General features: G+C 42.1%; 1 protein-coding gene across 1 annotated transcript in view; it reads left to right on the top strand.

Moving 5' to 3' along the window:
• Window positions 1–20652, top strand: part of SEMA6D (semaphorin 6D) — a 50418-nt gene that overhangs the window by 24469 nt on the left and 5297 nt on the right. The window contains exons 2-16 of the mRNA XM_044917804.1: window positions 13697–13859; window positions 14256–14367; window positions 14932–14992; window positions 15103–15165; window positions 15275–15376; window positions 15599–15689; window positions 16132–16251; window positions 16947–17035; window positions 17759–17976; window positions 18086–18217; window positions 18540–18695; window positions 18787–18960; window positions 19780–19920; window positions 20017–20094; window positions 20511–20611. Of these exons, the coding sequence (XP_044773739.1) occupies window positions 13751–13859; window positions 14256–14367; window positions 14932–14992; window positions 15103–15165; window positions 15275–15376; window positions 15599–15689; window positions 16132–16251; window positions 16947–17035; window positions 17759–17976; window positions 18086–18217; window positions 18540–18695; window positions 18787–18960; window positions 19780–19920; window positions 20017–20094; window positions 20511–20611 (1747 nt within the window). The 5' untranslated portion in view covers window positions 13697–13750. The remainder of the gene's footprint in view (window positions 1–13696; window positions 13860–14255; window positions 14368–14931; window positions 14993–15102; window positions 15166–15274; window positions 15377–15598; window positions 15690–16131; window positions 16252–16946; window positions 17036–17758; window positions 17977–18085; window positions 18218–18539; window positions 18696–18786; window positions 18961–19779; window positions 19921–20016; window positions 20095–20510; window positions 20612–20652) is intronic.

A 20652-nucleotide genomic window follows, 5' to 3' on the forward strand; every position in this document is an offset into this window, starting at 1 on the left:
CTGAGAGCTGAGGGCCACTGTCACACACAGACGGGAATGAAATACCTCTGTCAGCTCTGAAGTACGTGTGGGGACAGAGAGGTAAAGAGGCAACATCAATGTTATAGGAAAATTTAGAAGTGTGAATTGAGAATAATTTTGCTTTTGATAAAGAGCCCTTCTCAAACCAGGCACCAAACTCAGAATCAGAAAATCTAATGACTTGGAGGGGGCCTTCGAGACCAAGGACATTCTAGCCCAACCCTGTCATTATATAGAGGAGGAAACCGAAGCCAGAGGAGGTGCATTGACTTTCTCATGGCCTCTCCGCTACCTGAAGCTGAATCAAAGGTAGAATCCAGATTTCCTAACTCCCTATTAACTCCAGGTGTGTTTGATGTTGCAGGTAAGCTTAGTAACCACCACCCCCCCCCCCCCCCCGGTGATTCATAAGGTGAGGCAAGAATAAACGTAGATAAGGGTAATATAACATGCGAGGCAAGAATAAACGTAGATAAGGGTAATATAACATGTAAAGCATAATTATCTCCAGCGCTAGTGCTAGAAGCACACAACCCTTTCTCAAGGTTGTGCCTTTAGCCCTGCACAGTCTTCCTGCCACTCACCGGATCGCTAACATATGCTGGGAATTCTGTATGCTCTTTTAATAACTCATTCAATCCTCTGAGCAACTCTGAGAAGGCGGCCAGCCTTATTCCCGGTCTACAGAGAAGCTGAGGTCCAGAGAGTAGTTAACCCCTGGCTCAAGGGCAAACGGCTAGTTAAGTGGCAAACTGGGCCTCCTACCTGGACATTCTGGCTCCAGAGTCCACGATCCCCACTCCGATAGTGCTTTGCCGGGTACTTCAGGCAGGCCCCACCCTTCACAGAAGGAAGGGCCCCGTTTTCTCATACCCTCTGAGTGTTGAGTTGATTTAGTAAAAATCGGGAATTGGCACGATTTACCTATGCTCCCAGTGTGCCTCGGCGGACCCAGGTATTTCAAAAACTCAGATCTCGGATGCGGAGCGCAGACGGACGTCTGTAGGTGAGTCCCAGGGAAACGACTCAGGCCCAGGCTGGGCCTTCCCAGAGGTTTTGCCAGCCATGAAATTCACTCTGGCCATTTACTCTCACTCTTGATGACACCTTTTTTAATTCGGGATTGTTGGGCTAACGTAAGTCACCAGGGCTCTCATTTCTATCAGTAGGACAAAACACTTTTTTTTTTAAAGGATTTTGAAATAATCATAACCTCACAGGAAGTTGCAGCAATAGTACAGAGGCCATGCACTCTCCACCCACCTGTGAAAGGCATTCCTCAAAACAAGTAGAACTACGTTTCCTAACGGAATGTGGATAACGGTGATGCTCCGGGTCCTTCTGAACCGTTCGTGATCTTTCACCACATCTGCCACGGACAAGCAACTATTACTGTTTTCAAATACAGAAGGCAAATTCAAAGGCCATGTTTTTGGCAACTGAAAATCATAGGACTTGAGCCAGGAATTTTTGGCTTTTAAAATATGAAAAAAGACCACCTCTCTTCCTCTGGGTTGTTAGAGTTTAACCCCTCTGTAAACGCTCGGACACCGTTTTAAGTCACAGCATCTCCTGGAAGTCTCTGTGAGGCAGTTTGCAGAATATAAAACATGGAGACACGAACTCTTCACGTTGAGCAAGTGCTCTCGTTGTTGGCAGTGATGGTGAACTGGACTCTGGGGACTTCTAGGTTCTGCACTGACTTCCCCCCCCTCGGATCCCACGTCCCTTAATTTATCTGCTTCTTCTCTTCCAGGAATAGTGGCAGCCGCTCATCCTTAGTCTTTCCTTGCCTGGGTATCGTTCATGTCCTTTGAAAACCTGAAAAAGGTGCCATGGAGGATATCGAAAGCTAAGGTTCCATAGTGGCAGAATCAGATAAATCAGTGGAATCAGAACAAACATGCTCTACTTCTGTCATCCCAGCCCAGAGGGCAGAACCAGGCATGGACCCAGGCCCTATTATCCTGAACAGAATGTCAGGCGCAGGCCATATGGCAGCCCCAGCAGGTCATCTGGTAGAATAAGCCAATTTCCAAAGACAGGCTGAGTCCTTTGGCATCTCAGTCCTGCCTTGGAACCCTGAGCTCTTCCTTTGTCTAGAATGGTTCCTTTCCTGGAGGCCCACAGGGAGCAGCTGGGCCTAGCTGGGGCTCTGTGTATGGAGGAGATAACAACAACAAAAAAGGCTTTTAATTTCTCTTGTCACCAAGTTAGCCTGGAAAGCCCTGCAGTCCTCCCTGAAAAAAGGACACACTCTTGTGCTCATATCTGCCACAGCAATCTTCTGCTATCTAATTTTCTTTTTTCTTTTTCAATCATAGAAGATCCCTATGTTTTGTTGTTTTCACAAAGCTAGCCCTCCTCTTGATCTCTTAAGAAGTTGATGTGTTTGTCATCTGCCTGGATAGCAGATCCTCTCGGCTTAGATATGGGGCTCATCCTCTCATTACTTTCTTGTGTTATTTTCACATTAAATGAAGATTGCTTCTAGGACAATTTAGCTTTAAAATGTTACCCAATTTGAGTCAGGACGGACCGGCAAAACTTGTAGATAAGTTGTCACTAGAATTCTGCTCCCTGGAGCCATGGTTCTTCTCAGAGGTCAAATTCTGAGATCCCTGTTTCTGATTTGCTTAGGATTTGGCAAAGGCAGGTTAGATCCTGTTTTATGTCCCTTCCTGCTCAATTCCTTTTAAGTTCAATTCCTTTTTGAATTATTAATATTTGACCAGAAGCCTTACTGATGGAGATATCGGTGTGCTTTGCTTTAAAAAACTTCAGACTTAAACTGAAAACCTTACATAAGAGCTGCTTTAATTTTCAGAAAACTTTAAAAATAACCAGCTTTCCTCATGCATGTAAAATTAAATTAAAATAAACATAATTGACCCGACTTTGGGGAAGACATCGATTATAAAGGCAAGGCATTAATAGAGAACACAACAGGCTTCCGTACCCTGCAGCGTGCCCGCATCTCCCTTCCGGGGCATCTACTGCCTCCTTCCTTTTTTCTTCTATCAGAATCAAGCCCAAAGGAAAGATCTTAGAAAGGTATTCATACTGATTTCTGGCTTTGTTATGCTTTAGCACTACTTACTTTTTAGCTGGAAAGAGGCTATCAGCCAAAGGGAAGAATTACCCATTGCAGGATCTCTGCCTAATGGCTGGCTGATTTTTATTTTATTTTTGTTTGTTGGGTAGTGGGGGGTCAAGTAGGCTTCCTGCCAGTCCCATAGACCCTGTTCTTTAATCTCAGGAACAGCCCTGCTTTCCTCTCCTTTGTTCTGGGAAAGCTGCAGAATGAACAGGAATTCCAGTGGGGAGTGACAGAAATCATTTACCCCTTTGGCCCGTGTTACCCATCACTCCTGGATCAAAGAGCCATTTGTTAGTGATGGGTACGTGTGAAAAGAGGCATCTGTTGCCATTTGTAAAGAACCTCTTGGTTTTGCAGCACCTGGAAACTCATGGACTGGGGGCTAATGAGGATTGCGTGCCAACGTCGTAGGAGAACATTGTAGACTCAAGACTGTAGGTGTTTGGGGCAATGGTAGAGACATGTGCATGTGGCACCTGTGCCATAGCCGAGTCCCGTCACATGTACAACCTCTTTCATATATCTGCCTCTTCCTGTATTCACTAAATACTGGCTGAAGACCTCCTAGGTGCCAGTCCCCATGCCTGATGCTGGGATAGAGGCTGACTAAGATCTGCTCTCTCTTCCAGGCATCCCAGTTTAATAGAGAAAATGTGAACACAAGTAATTACTATGATATGGTAAGTTCCGTAATAGAAGTATTTACATGGTAGTACAGTTGATTAGCCATCCTTAGGAGAACAGTGTGGCCAGAGGAGAGGAATTTGGGGTTGAGGGAAAAAATAGGAAAGAGGCAAACGCCAGCGACATTTCGAGTTGGTAAGTAGACAGTTTCCAAGAAGGGCATTTGAGAGAAAATAGTGTTCACGGGAGCCAATGCTTTGGGATCAAGGTGGGGAATTATTGGTAGATGAAACAGAAGGTGGTGAGAATCAGATTGTGGAGAACCCTGTAAATCTTGAAAATGAATTTTATCATCAGGCCTTTAGGAGGAACCATCAAATTGTTTTTAGACAAGAAGGTAACACGATACTGTTTGTGCTTTGGAAAGATCATTCTAGTGGCTTTTGGAGAATGAACTTAAGTCTGTGAGAGCAAAAACCAGTTAAGGGTGTATTCTAGAGCAGTAAAGGGAGAAATTCAATAGGGTGTGCTAACAGATTGGAGAAGATGATAGAGAGGGAAAAATCTAGGATGACTCTCAGGTTTAAGGCTTAAATGACTGAGTAGGATATTAAAAATATCAGTGATGACAGCAACAATAAGAGTAGTTGTAACTATCGGATCCTTACCAGGTGCAGAGGATTTGGCTACATGTGTTGCATAGATTATTTCACTGAATCATTGTAATGATGTAAGTGCTGGAATTATCCTCATTTTAGGTGAGAAAGCTTGCGACTTTGAGAGATAAAGTAATATATCCAAGGTCACATGGTTGGTAAGTGATAATGTATGAATTTGAACCCAGGCACATTGAGCCCAGAGCCTGTGCTCTGTAGGGAATTTAGCAGGAGGACAAGTCAGGGCAAAGTATATGAAGTTCAGGTTTGCACTTTCTGAATTTAAAGTGCTTATATTTTACTGAGGTCAAAATATCTGACTTTGGACAGCTGGCTCTGCAGCTGAGGAATGTGGTCTGTGTTGGACACATGGATTTGGCATTCATCAGTTAATTGGTGGTAGTGAAAAAGGTGGGTGTAGTGTGGGTGAACCTCCAAAGAGCCAAGTGGAACCATGAAGAATTACATCTAAGAGTGAGTGTAGGGGGACAAGTTGGAGAAGTTTGCTGAAAAGGAGTAGCTAGACAAGTAAGGAGATTACTATGAAAGCCAGAGGTGATATTCAAGAGCTGAGGAGGGACCAACATGATTAAATACCTCAGGGAGATGAAAGAAGATTTAGAATGAGGGTTGAGTTGGGTTTGGCAATTTGGTGGTTGATGGACAAGAGTTGAAGTTAGACTGAAGTGGGTGAAAAACTTAATAAAAAGTGAGAAAATGGAGACAATGGGCTCAGACCTTTCTTCAGAGAAACTTGGTGGAGATGGTGAGAGACAGGGAGATAACACAGGCCACCTCAGGATCAGGGGAGATACTGTGTGTCTGTGATGGGAGTCACTTGAGATGCTCACATGTTGAGGGGAAAGAACCTGTGGAGCAATAGGGATTACACCAGGATGTTTATCTGAGTAGGCAGAAGGAGTCCTCTCTCCTCCAGCCCTCAGAAGATCATGGACTCTTAGGGAAAGAGGCGTTCCTATATTTCTAGTCCCCCCACCCCACTTTTATTACATGAAGAAACTCAAGCCAGAGACTTGTCGGGGATCACACAGCAAGTCTGTGTTCCCAAATCTCCTGGTTCCTGGTCCCTTTCCCCTCCTGCTGCCAGTGTCAGTGGGAAAAGAATCCCTGATGTGTTCTTTATTCCAAGTCCCCAGTTCCCCACAAGGTTTCTTCCCTGCTCCTTGAAAATGCACATCCTTCCAGATTCTGATGTGTCAGCAGGAACTCAGCTGCGTGGAGAATGAGTCAGAGAGCTGATTCGTCATTTCCTCAACAAGCCATGGGGCAGTGTTTTAGGTGGTTGATTATAAAGTGTCATTAAAATGACGAAGCCTCTTTGAGCACTTTGAGAACTCGGGTACCCAAGTTCCCAGAGGGCAGAAGGCTCTCAGATTCAAGAGCCTTTCAGCCACCTCTTCCTGGCCCAGAGTAAGAGAGGATGTATTTGTTCACACATGGCACCTGGTCCACAAGCCTGTGTGAAGGAGATGATTGGGCGGTGTGGTGGGGGTAGCACTAGACATTCCTTCCACAAGAGAGTTGGCGCTCTTCCAAGAGATCCCATTGGTCAGGAGTCGCTTGGTGAGCCTGGATGCAGGGAGCTACCAGGTCCTCAGGAGGGCTTAGAATACCCACCTCAACTCTGCTTAAGGGTCTTCTGAAACTAGTAGGTTCGTCATCTCTTCCTCTCATCTTCTTATATTTAAAAGGCTATATTGTCAGCCTGCTTGTCATATCATTCTGATTAAATACTGATGTTGAGCACTTACTAAAATCTACAGCCCTACACAGAACATACTGCTCGAATCCAGACATGAAAATGCTATATAAACAAGAACCTTTTGTAATTGACCTTCAATTACAACCTTCTGAGTCTTGGTAGGTTCCAAAGAATAACAATTAACTTGCTTCTCTTTGCTCTTTTTCAATCTACCTAAACCCATTGCTCCCTTTCCACTCTGTCCTGTGGGGCTGTTAGGTGGCAGACCTATAACTCCTGTAACTAACTCCAGGGGCTGTCATTCTCATCGACTGCAATGTGAACAGTGCCCCCCTGGAATTTCATAGACTATAGAATGAATGGTGCCCCTTACACTACAGCTCTGGTTCCACCCCCATTCTTTCCTTTAGTCACAGCATATTCAACTAAAAGAATGCTATTTGGGAGTAGAACCTAGGGTTTCCTGGCTCTGCTGCCCTTTGTTATAGTTGTTGTTTGTTTATTTAACAGTATTAAATAAATCTAGATTAGACAGGAGTCTGAAAAGCTAATCTTGCCCTGAGAGATTCAGCAGGGCTTGTAGTGATTCAGGGCCCATGATTAGTTTTGTTTCTTCCTTCATCTGCTGTTCATTCACAGTTGTCTCAAGTATAGACAACTGTAAGACATGCTTATCCCAAGGCACTGAGAAGAATCTTCCCTAGGCTCTAAAAAAAAATGAAGAAGACTTAACTAGGCCAAGGATGGGAGACAAGAAGGGATATCCAGAGTGAAAGTAGGAACAAAGGCTTGATGGAAGTAGGTGGAATGACACAGTCCATGGCCAGATACAGGGCCAGAGTGGTAGAAGCACAAGTAAAGAAGGAGACAGGCTCAAATAAGACTGTGGAGATGGAGACAGGACTCAGAACATGGAAAGTCTTAATGGCTCCATTATAAAGATCAGGGCTTTCTCCAAAGAGTAATAGAAAGTTACTGGAGGATTGTGAGATTATATAAGCTTTATATTCTGAAGGAAAATGCTTATTGCATTTAGACATGATCGAGAGACAAACGAGGGGCAGGCAGAATAGGTAAGAGGTCAAAAAAATGCCATATAAGGGAAGGCAGGGATTGGTAGTGTTTTGAAAAGCTGTGAACAGTCAACTGTGTCTAAAGCTACTGGATAATTATATGAGACAGGGCTGGAAGCACCCATTGCATTTAGCTACCTGGAGGTCATCATGTCTTTACTGAAAAGTGTTATTGAGAGAGGAGCTAGAACAGAGGAAGTAGAAGAATGAGTGGGAGGTGAGGAAATGACAACAGTGAGAATATAGAACTTTAAGTGTCTGTCTGTGAATGGAAGGAAAGAGGTAGGTGGTAGCTAGAGAAGGATCTGGGGTCACAGAAGCTTTTTACTTTTCCTTTTTTTTTTGAGATGAGAGAAGCTTAGACAGGTGAAGGGTTGAGTTCATCCAAGAACTTTACAAGAAAGCCTGATAAGGATACAAAGGATGAAGGAGTCTAGAATATAGGCTAAAGTATTATTACAATGATTGACTATTGACTGTTACATCTAAGATGGATAAAGTGCTATGTCAAGATTGAGGAAGCTTAATGAATTAGACAAAATGAGATCAGTTAGGAGACTGATGGCCCTGATGAGAAGAAGGAGCAGTCATGGTGAAAATGGTGAGACAAATAAGCTGGAAGGACAAGAGATTGATAGCAAAGCATGAGGTGCATGACTTTATGAGTTTTGAGGTGAAGAAGCTACAGCTGATAACAAGTGCCAGAATGGAACCATAGACTGGGGCTACTGAAGTCTTTGAACTTCACTTCTTAGAGAAAGTGACTAGGACATTATCAGCTGAAAAGGAGGAGGAGAGGCAGGCCTCAAATAGAAAGATTTGTTTTGAAGAGCATGAAGTTCCAAGATCTGGAGGAATAATTGGGAAGGTGGGAGGAACCAACTCCACTTTCAGATCCTGAGGTATATGCAGTAGGAGAGTCTGAACAGCTCCTCTTCAAGAAGTGGCATCCCCAGAAGATAGCCAGAGCCTTAAAATCAGCATGGTATCCTTCTGGGTTCTTTGGGTTGGGGATGAAGTAGGCCTACTCCATTTCTGAATTCTCATTTCCTTTGCACTAATATAATTTTCAAGGAGACAGAGATTCTATGCCAATTTATTTATCTGGGATTCGTTAATTTTGAATTTGGTCACTATTCTATAACTATAAAAAGAACTTCTCATCAAAAACTAATGATGTACTATGGTGACTAACATAACATAAAAAAAAGAACTTTTATTAACAAACCCTGTACATTATCCTGCTTAAAGAACTCCCATTCAGTATTTCTTTTAGTCTGGATTTGCTAACAACAAATCTCTAGGCTTTTGTCTGTCTAAAACGTCTTTGTTTTGCCTTCATTTCTGAAGAATATTTTCACTCGTAATAGAAATCTTGCCTGAGAATTTACTTTCTTTCAGCACTTTAAAAATGTCATTCTATGGTCTGTTGGATTCCATCATTTCTACTGGTAAGTCAGCTGTCAGTATTATTCTTGCTTCTTTGAAGGTAAAATTTCTTTTAGCTTTTAACATTTTTTTTGTCTTTGTGTTCAGCATCTTGACTATGATGTGTTCAAGTATGTTTTTCTTTGTATTTAGAAGTTCTGGTTTCTGGAATATGAGACTTACAGTTTTTGGCCAGTTTTGAAAAAGAATGCCGCCATTATCTCATCAAATGTTGCTTCCATCCACATCTCTCTCTCTCTTCACTCACCAGCACTCTGTTAGATGTTTTCATAAGATCCTATGTGTCTCTTACTCTTTCATCTGTTTTTCCCAACATCTTTGCTCTCCATGTTTCTGTTTGATATTTTCTATTAGCCCATCTTCTAGTTCACTAATTTTGTCTTCAGGTATAAGAAATACATTGCTAAACACATCTATTACAATGCTTTAATGATTGTGCTTTTTTAGTTGTAAACTTTCCATTTAATTCTCTCTTAATAGAGTTCAGTTCTCTGGTGAAATTCTCCATTTTGTCATCTTTTTTCTTGGACAAAATAAACAATTATTTTTTAAATTGATCTCTCATAACTCTAATATCTGGCTTACCCATGGGCCTATTTCAGTTGTCTTCCTTTCTCTCTTAGTCTTAGTTCTTGGAATGTCTAGTAATTGCTGTTAAGAATTTTATATAAAAAATTGTAGTCTCCAGATAATACTATTTTCCTCTAGAGAGGACTCACCTTCTCTTTTATTGAAGGAGCTAGAGTGGGAAGAGATTACATCTATTCAATCCAGCACTTGGTTTTTTGGAGACCAAGTTGGAGTTTTTATACAATTTTGTCTACCTCATGTTTGCCTCCTCTCCTTAGGGTATAGATCTTCAGAGGTCCAAAAGAAAGTCTGCAGATATTTATTGGGATTCCTTCATGGTGGGCCCTAAACTTGATACTACCAAAAATCTGGCTTTTCTTTATAGCTACACTCTCATCTTTAGGTAGCTTAAGAATTAGCAAATCCTGGGGCACCTGGGTGGCTCAGTTGGTTAAGTGTCCAACTCTTGGTTTCAGCTCAGGTCATGATCTCAGAGTCTTGAGTTCAAGCCCCGCATCAGGTTCTGTGCTCAGCGGGGAGTCTGCTTGAAGATTCTCTCCCTCTGGCCCTCCCCCAACTCTCTCTCTCTCTTTCTTGCAAATAAAAAAAAAAAATCTTTTTAAAAAAAGAAGTAGCAAATCCCATAATATGAAATTAAGTGCTAAGTGTGGAGCTCATTTCCTGGCACCCTCCCTTCTCTCAAGGATTCTGCCACCCAAACCCTTGCTATCCTGGCAGCTCTGAACTGCTTTTAAGAACTTCCCTCATTATATTTAGGCTTTAACATCAGATATATGTGGGAGATGCCTATATATAATACCAAAAAATGACAAAATATACTTACTCAGTTTCCCCCGTTCTCTGGTTGAAAGGAAAAAAAAATCTCATTTAGGCATGTTCTTTACTGTACCCTTACACATGAGGAAGGTGGTTTCCTCCTCCTCAGAAGCATCTATGTCTGTGAAACTGTATCTTAATCCTCTAAGAACACCCCTGTCATTGTTATGATGGTACTCATAAATGGTTTTGTGAATGGTTGTACATGATAAAAGAGTAATAAGCATTTCTTTCCCCTTCTGGGGTCATGTTTGCCCAATAAGATGTAACAATAATAGTCATAATAATACCCGCTAAAATTTACTAGGCATTTATTATGGGCCAGGTTCTATGTTAGGTGTTTTATTTAGGCTGTCTCATTTAATCCTCAGAAGAGCCTAGGAGGTAATAATGGCAAATTTCCTAATTTACGCTTAAGGAAACTGAGGCTTTAAGAGGTTAAGTCTTAAACAAGATCCCAAAGCCAGGAAGTAAATGGCACAAGCAAGTTTGACTTGACTTTTCAAACCCCAAGGTCTGTATTTTTCCAACATTTTGCCCTACCTCTTGACTTGTTCTCCTTCAGCATAAGTAGTCTCACTATTTTACTGAGCCCCAGAATTCGGAGATATTTCCTTAAATAAGGTAAAAGCCAGATAGTCTGAGGAGTTTATATGCAAAATAAATCTCCCTGGTTCATTTCTCGCAGGTATTTCTAGATCCTTCCCTTCCCAACTCAGTCTTACTTTGATATATATTTTACATTAAATACTTCCATTTATAATTTCTATGGCAAATCTGAAAGTAATTTTTTAAAATAAAGCTTTATGCAGGGACAGGAAGCAATTAGTGGTGGGGCTTTATTTTTAGAGATGAGATAGGTGGGGGTAGGGTATGAGGAGAAATTGCTTTCTGCAGTGTCAGATGAGTTGAGTGAGTTATAGGAAATGATAGCTCAGCCGGCAACTTGGTGCTTGCCAGTGAGTCAGCAGTGATTTCATCCTCAGCCTCAATGCTGGAATCACAGATGCGAGAGACACCTTTCCTGGTGAGGGCCCCTCCCTGTCCTGCTGTCTGGGACATCAAGGTTCTGCCCACATGATGTGAACCATTCAGTTACCTGTCATGGTGGAGAAAGATTCACAGAACTGTCTGCCTCTTGTTTTCACACAGATATTTCTAAGTTTCTTTAGGATTGATGGGTGCTCCTGATTTTTTCCCCTGACACCCCAGGAGAAACACCCAGTGACTTTCCATCCAGAGGATGAAGTTTGGGATTGATGTCATAACAGCATGTTGTTCTTATGGCAACATTTCACGTGTTTATACTACTTCAACTTTCCAGGGTCTGTATAAATGGCAAAACATGGAAGCACGATGGAAAAGTGAGACAGGAAGACTCTGCTTTGGGAGAAGTCGTACATTAAAAGAGGTCACCTTGTCATCACTGAAAATATGTGCATGTGACAGGAAGACTAGAACCAAATCATTACAGTTGTTGTGTTAGGATGGTCAGATTGACAGTGATTGTTTTTTACCTTCTTTTCTAGGTTTAATAAATAGGCTCAAGTTGTGAAAATTATTGTAAAGATAATCCTTTTGTATTTTAAAATAACTCTCTGTGGGGAAAAAATGGCCAAATAGCTTTAATATTTTAGGACATCTTTTTCCCAGACTCTGCCCGGATTCTTCGGTCAAGGTCATGTGCATGGTGTTCAGTAGGGAATGAGTGAGGAGATCTAACTTTGCTCAGAATTTATAGGAGCCAGACATTTACTTCCTTTTCACCCAGTGGAAGGTGGTATTATCCCCATGTTATAAATAAATAAATGAACACTCAGAGAGACAGAAGAAGCTTCCTCAGGTCAGTCAGCTAGTAATTGTGGAGTTCCAACCAAGCCCAAGTCAGACTACTGCCAACAACCACACTTTTTTGACTTGAGTACAAAATGATGCTGCCACGGGTCCCACTCCACCATGCTTTTTGCAGAGCATTTTTGATGTGTTAACTTACTGCTGAATTAATCCTCCATCAAGAAAAAATGTATTGCAAGATTGTTCTCTCTTTTGCAAAACTAGGATTCTAAAATTCACGTATACTCGGTTTCTACTTTAGTTAGAAAGACAAACATTGAGAGCATTGCATAGCTTACATACCTGTGCATCTGTGTGTTTGGCATTAAGAAGATAAAAGAGGCACAGTAAGTACCCAGTTGAGTAGTTGGACTCACCCAGAATTTGAAGTGATTCTCATGATCTCTCCTAAAGTTCTTAGGTAGATGAGACTGTAGATAAAGCTAACTGCTCCACCGTTCGGTATAGTAGCTGTAAGGGATAATTATGGCCGAGGACACGGTAGTATTGTTGCAAAGTAGAGCATTTACAGTTTCAAAAAAGCCATCCCGTTGGCCCAGCAGAGCCCTAATTTTCTTGTTTAATAAATTAATAACAGCTAAAGATTTTTTAAATTTTTTGATGGGTAATGTGCAACTAATGCTTAATATTATGCTCAACTAATGTTGAGATGCTGACATAAAATATATTGCACATTGTAAATGTACAATTTGAGAAAATCTAACATATGCATGCACCTGTGAAGCATCACGTCAATAAAGATAATGAATATATTCATTAGTCCAAAAAGATTTTTTGTAATGCTATATTTTTGAAGGAAAAAAAAAAAAAACGGTCACTTAATTTCGTCATTTAATTTGATGAAAAGAGCCCGGATAGAGAGTCAGGTGATGTGAGTCTGTACCCTGATCATGCTCTAAATAGCTCCCTGAAATTCAGTGAGTCCCTTAATTTTTCTAGCCCATGGTTTTCTCATCTGAAAAATGAGGGGGTTGGACTAGATGGTCCCTAAGGCTCCCTATGGTTCTAAAGTTCAATAAAGCTAAGAGGCCAGGCATACTTAGGGTATTGGTTTGTGTCCAAATGGTTTTATGTAAAAAGGTAGACTTCCCCAGTCGTCTGGTGTCAGCTGTGCTGCTTCCGTCCTGTCCTGCTTAATTGGTAGATCGTGAAATCATTTCATTTCTTTTAATTCTCTTTCACCCTGATTCAATGTCATTCATGTCCTTGCTTCCATGTTGGTCTTAGTAAGCTAAGGGAACTGCTCTACTTAAGAATTTAGGGCTAAGGCTTGAGTAATGCTGGGAATTTGGCAATGCCTTTAGCAAGGATCTGATGAGGGGCGACAGGACCATCAGCTCCCTGGATATTTGTGAGACAGCTTGGGCATTTCATGGGGGGGGTGGGGTGTGCAGAGACAAGCTGTACTGGATGTATTTCAGGCTGGGGGAAGGGAAGCAGATTGGAGTTTAATTAAAATTCTAATCCCAACTTAGCCCATCTTCTTGCCAAGTCAGCAGCCAGCATTTCTGTTTGTGGTTCTGGTGATCTTGCTGTGATGACATACATAGTTACCTCAAAAACTCCTGCAAATGTGCCTAAAACTTCCATATACTCACCAGATGCTTTAATCAGAGCTGGCATGTTGCCATCTTTGGCCTGTGTTTTCAGAGATACCTCACCCACCGCTGCCAGGGCTCCTGGTGGGAGGGGGGCACCGGAGAGAGCTTGTGGTGAAAATTGAACTGATTACAAATGAGAAAGTTTCATCACAGCATAGAGATCTTTCCAAATTGTTTCTGTTTTCCAGGTAGCTAAGTGGGATTTCTGAGGAGGGGCTGCTCTGACTTCATCTTGGCCCACCATGAGGTTCTTCCTGCTTTGTGCCTACATGCTGCTCCTGATGATTTCCCAGCTGAGGGCAGTCAGCTTTCCTGAAGATGATGAACCCCTCAATACAGTTGATTATCACTGTAAGTAATCTAAAGAGCATTCTTCTTTTCTGAGAAGGGAGCTTTCTTGGTTTTGATCCTCTACGTGTATTTGTTTTTAGAAAGAGAGTTTTATATGTCTCAAAACTGTTTTTGCATATTAATTGATCCAGAGCCCTTTCTTAGTGTTTGGAGAAAATGGGACAGCTTTGTTGGTTGCTTTTCTAAAGCAACCCATATATAGGTTATATATTTTCTGTTAAAAGAAAAAGACCATTTGCTAACATTCACCATCTTTTATTCATTTGTATTCAAGACCTTAAGAGAGGAATTTAGTTAAAACCCTTCTACAACTAGTATATACAGCTAATCAATGCTGTATATTGATTCTTCAGCTCCATAATCCTGACTGATAGTTTAGCCCATTTTTACTTGCAGATTCAAGGCAATATCCGGTTTTTAGAGGACGCCCTTCAGGCAATGAATCCCAGCACAGGCTGGACTTTCAGCTGATGTTGAAAATTCGAGACACACTTTATATTGCTGGCAGGTAATTTTCCTCTCGTTGGTTTATTAGATTAAAATTCTTTTCTCTTGTGGTGCTTGCATTAATGTGTCTAGTTCATGAAAAACTAATATGTGATTGTGATCAAAAATTGCAAGTAGCCAAAAATATTCACTGAGAAGAGTCAGTGTTGTGTTACCAGGAACAAATACAGAGCTAAAGCCTTCAGCAGTGCTATTTTATTACTGCCATCAAGCAATCATACACCATTCTTTATTCCTAAAGCAGCAGGGGAAAAAAAAATCTTTCTTTATTCTTTTTTAACTTGGAATTATTCAAGCAAATATTAGAAGTATGTCTATGCTAATACCAAGTAGCCATTTGACCTATGCCTGAAGAGAAGAGCTTTCTTTGCTCCCTAACCACAGTGATATATAAAAGCATCTCACTAATTAAAAAGTACTCTTTGTTGACTTTGTTGGAGACAGAGAAAATCCAAATGATCTCCAAAATACAATAAAGGCAGATCTGTAAAAAATAAGATAAGAAGAAGCAGCTTAACACTTTTATGCATTCACATGATATGACTTACTGCCTTGTTTCCAACAGGGATCAAGTTTATACAGTAAACTTGAATGAAATCCCCAAAACAGAAGTAATACCGAGCAAGGTGAGCAAGTGAAATTTATTTGCATTCCCTCAGAACTTGGATAATGTCTCCCTCCCGCCCAAAAAGTTTCACTTAAAATACCGAACTTTGGTTTTGCTTGGTTAATACAGAAACTGACATGGCGGTCAAGACAACAGGACCGAGAAAACTGTGCCATGAAAGGCAAACATAAAGTAAGTAAAACAGACGAGTTATCTGCCAGAGTTAGTCTTTATGTGGGCTTCACCCAACAATGTCAGCATATGGAATGTCTAATAGTAATTTAATTATTACTTTCTTTAGGATGAATGCCACAACTTTATTAAAGTATTTGTTCCAAGAAACGATGAGATGGTTTTTGTATGTGGTACCAATGCATTTAATCCCATGTGTAGATACTATAGGGTGAGTATATTTCATATGGTGTGCTTTTTTTATCAACTTTTCTTTCTTCGCTGTCATGCTGTTAGAGTTGAATCCTTTCTGCTATAACCCATTTATCTCTAATGCTATGGAAGAATAAAGACAAAATTCTTCAAATAGAATTTCGGTACAAATAAAGCAGTATTGCCTTCAAACAGGTACATTGAACAGATGTGACACCAGCTATTTATTTTTCTTTTATAGTTGAATACCTTAGAGTATGACGGGGAGGAAATTAGTGGCCTGGCAAGATGCCCATTTGATGCCAGACAAACCAATGTTGCCCTTTTTGCTGGTAAGATCCTTTAGTGTAATGAATATAAATGATTAATGACATTGAAGGTAAAAGGGAATTTAAAGGAAGAAAAAAGCTCATAAGTGGGGTAGCTACCTTGTTATAGGTGTTTCATAGTCTAGGAGCTAGGAAAAAAATTTCCAAAAAAGAGGATTTAAAAGTGAGCATATTGTAAGTATTCTGACACTGGGCTCTGTTGTTAACTAGGTCAATGACCCTGAATAAGTGGCTTAGCTTTTTGATACTTAGATCCTTAATCTGTAAAATGAAGTGATACCAGGGGGCAACCTGTCACAGGTTGATTATGAGCATCAGGTCTAGGTCGATTTGTATATATAGGGATAACAGGTGAAAGCACTCCAAAAGGTATAACATACTACATAGGATAACACACCACAGGATAATTATGGTTATTTTACCCAAATTATAATTCTGGTTTCAGATGGGAAGCTGTATTCTGCCACAGTGGCTGACTTCTTGGCCAGCGATGCTGTTATTTATCGAAGCATGGGTGATGGATCTGCCCTTCGTACAATAAAATATGATTCCAAATGGATAAAAGGTACCCTTGAAAAGCAGCGTTGTGGGATTGCCAAGGGTAGTGGGATGGCCAAATGGGACCAGGAGCCATGGCATCAGGAGGCTCAGTGCATGACTTTATGTTATTTATTTAGAGCAAGTACAAGTTGCTTTGGTTGTAAGCGGGAGCATTGACAAGGAAAGAGGAAATAAGTTGCCATGTCAAGAAAGTAGATTCATCTACGGTTATATCCCAGTTGACCTCAAAAAAGAAAGAGCTCATTTCTCTGTGCCAATTTGCCTACCTCTGAATACACATAATGTTCCTTGTCCACTCCCATCTACCTATCCTCCAGAGTTAGCACTGATTATCAATTAGTTCATCTCCGCAGAGCCACTTTGTTCTTTGGAGTCTGGATACCAAGATTTTTCATTCTCCAAGTAAGAAGTTTTCTTCCCTAGTTAAATAGGTTAATGAATAAATCTGTTGAAACAAAGACCTTTGCTGTAGTTCAGTTCCCATAGGCTTTTTACAGTCCATTAGCTGACATGAAAGACGGTAGGTTCCTTGAAGCTTCAACACACCCATACTGGGACTCCTTGAGTGCATTGGCATATTGGGGTTCTCACTAGTTTGTGTGTAGCTATGTGTCGTCTGTCAGTCATGCCGAGCAGCCAGGGTCTTGTGCTAATTGAACTATCCTTTAGGAACCAGTTTGTTTTCGATTTCTCTTTCAGAGCCACATTTTCTTCATGCCATAGAATATGGAAACTTTGTCTATTTCTTCTTTCGAGAAATTGCTGTGGAACATAATAATTTAGGCAAGGCAAGTATATGCACTTGACTTGTATCCTGGACTTGTACTGCATGGAATTGAGCCCGCTTTGGTAGAGTTATGCTGTTTGCGTGGTTTCCAGCACTCAGTGCATTTAGGGCCAAGTGCAGAGAAGTGAATTGCTTATCATGAGAATAATTGCTGGAAAACACCTGAACAATGGCCAGCGTGAGAATAGCAACCTTAGGCCTTGAGATGGTTTCGTTTGTTCTGTCACCGCCGAGAGTGTTCTACAGGCACCCTTGAGCTATGGATACTTCTTTAACGCTTTAGAAATCTGTTGATCATTTGTTCTCCCTCAGCATCAAAAGGCAGGATGGAAAGTAGAGGCTCCTATTCAATTTTGAGGGCTTCAGTAAAAGCCCGTATAATTTTAAAGCATCGCAGCCTCGTTTTGCCAAGTTTAAGGATGGCACATTTCATTAGCGATATAAGAGACCAAGTGGGAGACCAAGTGTGGGGATGGTTCGCATTCCCCCAGCCAGATCGACAGCTTACTTCTTGGGGAGCTCGTTTGGCAGAACAGGAAAATGGCCCTCTTTTCTCCCAGGTAAATCTTCTTACCGGACAAATCCCTAGAGAGAAGATTGCTAGATTCTTTCGAGCCAGACGTATCTTTAGCACTTTTGTGTCCCTCCCTTAAATAGCAACTTTTCCTTTCCGTTCCCCCTCCCTGCGCATAACCCTGTGGCTTTGCTCTCGTCCCCTGGGCAGGCTGTGTATTCCCGTGTGGCCCGCATCTGTAAAAATGACATGGGTGGCTCCCAGCGGGTCCTGGAGAAACACTGGACTTCATTTCTGAAGGCTCGGCTTAACTGCTCTGTCCCCGGAGATTCGTTTTTCTACTTTGATGTTCTGCAGTCTATTACAGACATCATACAAATCAATGGCATCCCCACTGTGGTCGGGGTGTTCACCACACAGCTCAACAGGTGAGAACCGAGCCCTGGCACTTCTCAAGATGTTCTTTGCATGCTTCTGGGACCCAGGAGTGGGCCTCCTGTTGTTGGATGCTTTCCCTGATGCTGTCCCCCTTTGCAGCATTCCTGGGTCTGCAGTGTGTGCATTTAGCATGGATGACATTGAAAAAGTATTCAAAGGACGGTTTAAAGAACAGAAAACCCCAGATTCTGTGTGGACAGCAGTCCCCGAAGACAAAGTACCGAAGCCAAGGTAAAGAAAAAAAAGACAGAAAGTGGTTTTTGTCTTTAACAAAACCCTCTGGTCACTGGAAGCATCCATCCTCAGAGAGCAGGGGGACCAACCTCCCGTGCCAGGAAGGGGTCCCCGGGGTGGGGGGAGGGGGCACTGCAGACAGAGCCAGTCCACTGAGCCCCGCGGGGGTGAATGCGGAGAGCCTTCTGAGCGCAGGGAGAGAGCGCTACTCCTCTGGTTTTGCCCATTCTCCTTTCTTTCTCAGCCTCTTCTTTCAGAATGGACACGTCTCCCTTAGATACAGTTTGTGAGGGGGAAAAACACACTGTTTTCCTTTCAGGCCTGGCTGTTGTGCAAAGCATGGCCTTGCCGAAGCTTATAAAACCTCCATCGATTTCCCTGATGAAACCCTGTCGTTCATCAAATCCCACCCGCTAATGGACTCTGCCGTCCCACCCATTGCCGAGGAGCCCTGGTTCACAAAGACCCGGATCAGGTAATACCGCTGGAACAGCAGCCCCTCCCCTCTAACACCTTCTCTTCCCATTGGTTCCCCCCCCTCTGACTTGGCCTACCTCCTCTGGCAGGTACAGACTGACGGCCATCGCCGTCGACCACACTGCTGGGCCCCACCAGAACTACACAGTCCTCTTTGTTGGCTCTGAAGCTGGCGTGGTGCTTAAAGTTTTGGCAAAGACCAGTCCTTTCTCTTTGAATGACAGTGTATTGCTGGAAGAGATTGAAGCATACAACCATGCAAAGTAGGTGTATTTTACGAGAAGGCTTTTCAGCACGGCTCGAAACTTTCCGGCGTGTATTTCATCTAGTAATTTCCTTTGCGCCCCAGAAATTAGCAGTGGTTGGGCATATTAGTGTTTGGTTTTGTTTTGTCTTTCCTTAGTGAAATAAATCCTGAGTTTGTTGTTTTTCCTGAGTCCACTAGGGCTAGGATGGTGGGCAGTGGATTAGTTTAAAAATAATTCAGCCCTCATTTATTCCACCTATGGGCAGTGATAACGTGTTAGTAGCCACCCCTGATGCCCCGCAGGTTTATTTTCGGCCGCTGCCTGCAGCAGACAGTTGGTTGCAAGTATGCACATGCCCACGCTCACAATACAAGTCTTCCAACCACTGATACAAAAGATAACTGGACCATTAAAACAAACAACAAGTAGGTGAGAGAAATGGAGCAAAGGAGACTAAAAAGAGATCAGAAACATCTAGCCCAGCAAGATTTAAGTGCATTCAAACCCTGGCCTTTTTCTTTCCCTTTGGTCTAAAGTGGTCTTCACAAACACAGTTCCCTTCCGTCACCAGAACAAGAAAGCAAGCTTAAAAAAAAAAAACCAAAAAACAACTCTTTGTCCAACCTGAAGTTTAACCAATTCTGCAGAGTAGCAGAAGATCAAACACAGAATTATTACTTCCGAAACTATGTACTTAACTGGTTTGCTACTGAGAATATCCCTCAGGATCTCCCAGCTCTTAGTAATTGCAAAGCCAAACCCCACTTGCCTTGCATATTTTGTGTAGCTTTCGACTTCCTAAACATAGGGCTTCAAATGTATCCCCAAATACAGGTGTAATGCTGAGAATGAGGAGGACAGAAAGGTCATCTCATTACAGTTGGATAAAGACCATCACGCTGTGTATGTGGCATTCTCCAGCTGCGTTATTCGCCTCCCCCTCAGTCGCTGTGAGCGTTACGGATCCTGTAAAAAGTAAGCTGATGTTTCTTTCCTTACCATGGGTCTTGCAGCGTCATGACCTTTGATGATGAGAAAATCCAAGTTCCATTCTGTTTGGTTTTTATACAGGTCTTGTGTTGCATCTCGGGACCCGTACTGTGGCTGGTTAAGCCAGGGCACCTGTGGCAGAGTGACCCCAGGGATGCTGTAAGTATGCTCTGTCACATTAGCCAGGATCTTCGGAGAGCTGCCTCTGTCTTCTCTGGGGTCTCTAGAGCTAGACATTTAAGAAGAATTCCAGTAATACTACTTTTGTTCTTTTCTTCCTCTCTTTTCTTTTTTTGATATGGGAGAAGTAAAAAAGAAAAGAGAAAAGAAAAGATCAGATCTGGGGCTGTAATAAGGAAGGGAGATTGTAGACAGGATAATACCTGAGGGAAATGGATGGAGAGAACAAACAATTCTCTCTCCTCTCTTAAACATTCTAGTGGCCAGATGTTGAAAGAAGAAATACTCGTTTTAGCAAGCTGTGTTGAAATGTCCATTTTTTTCTCTCCGCCCATTCTTACTAATCGGTCTGTGTTCTTGGTTCTGCTCTGGTTGTCACTTGTGTCCCTATGAAGGCTGTTAACCGAAGACTTCTTTGCTTTCCATAACCACAGCGCTGGAGGATACGAACAAGACACAGAATACGGCAACACGGCCCACCTAGGGGACTGCCATGGTAAGCCCGGATCTTCCTTCTCCTTCTGGCAGTTCTTTTTG

The sequence above is a fragment of the Neomonachus schauinslandi genome, chromosome 9, assembly GCF_002201575.2.
Source record: "Neomonachus schauinslandi chromosome 9, ASM220157v2, whole genome shotgun sequence".
Classification (NCBI taxonomy): Eukaryota; Metazoa; Chordata; class Mammalia; order Carnivora; family Phocidae; genus Neomonachus; species Neomonachus schauinslandi.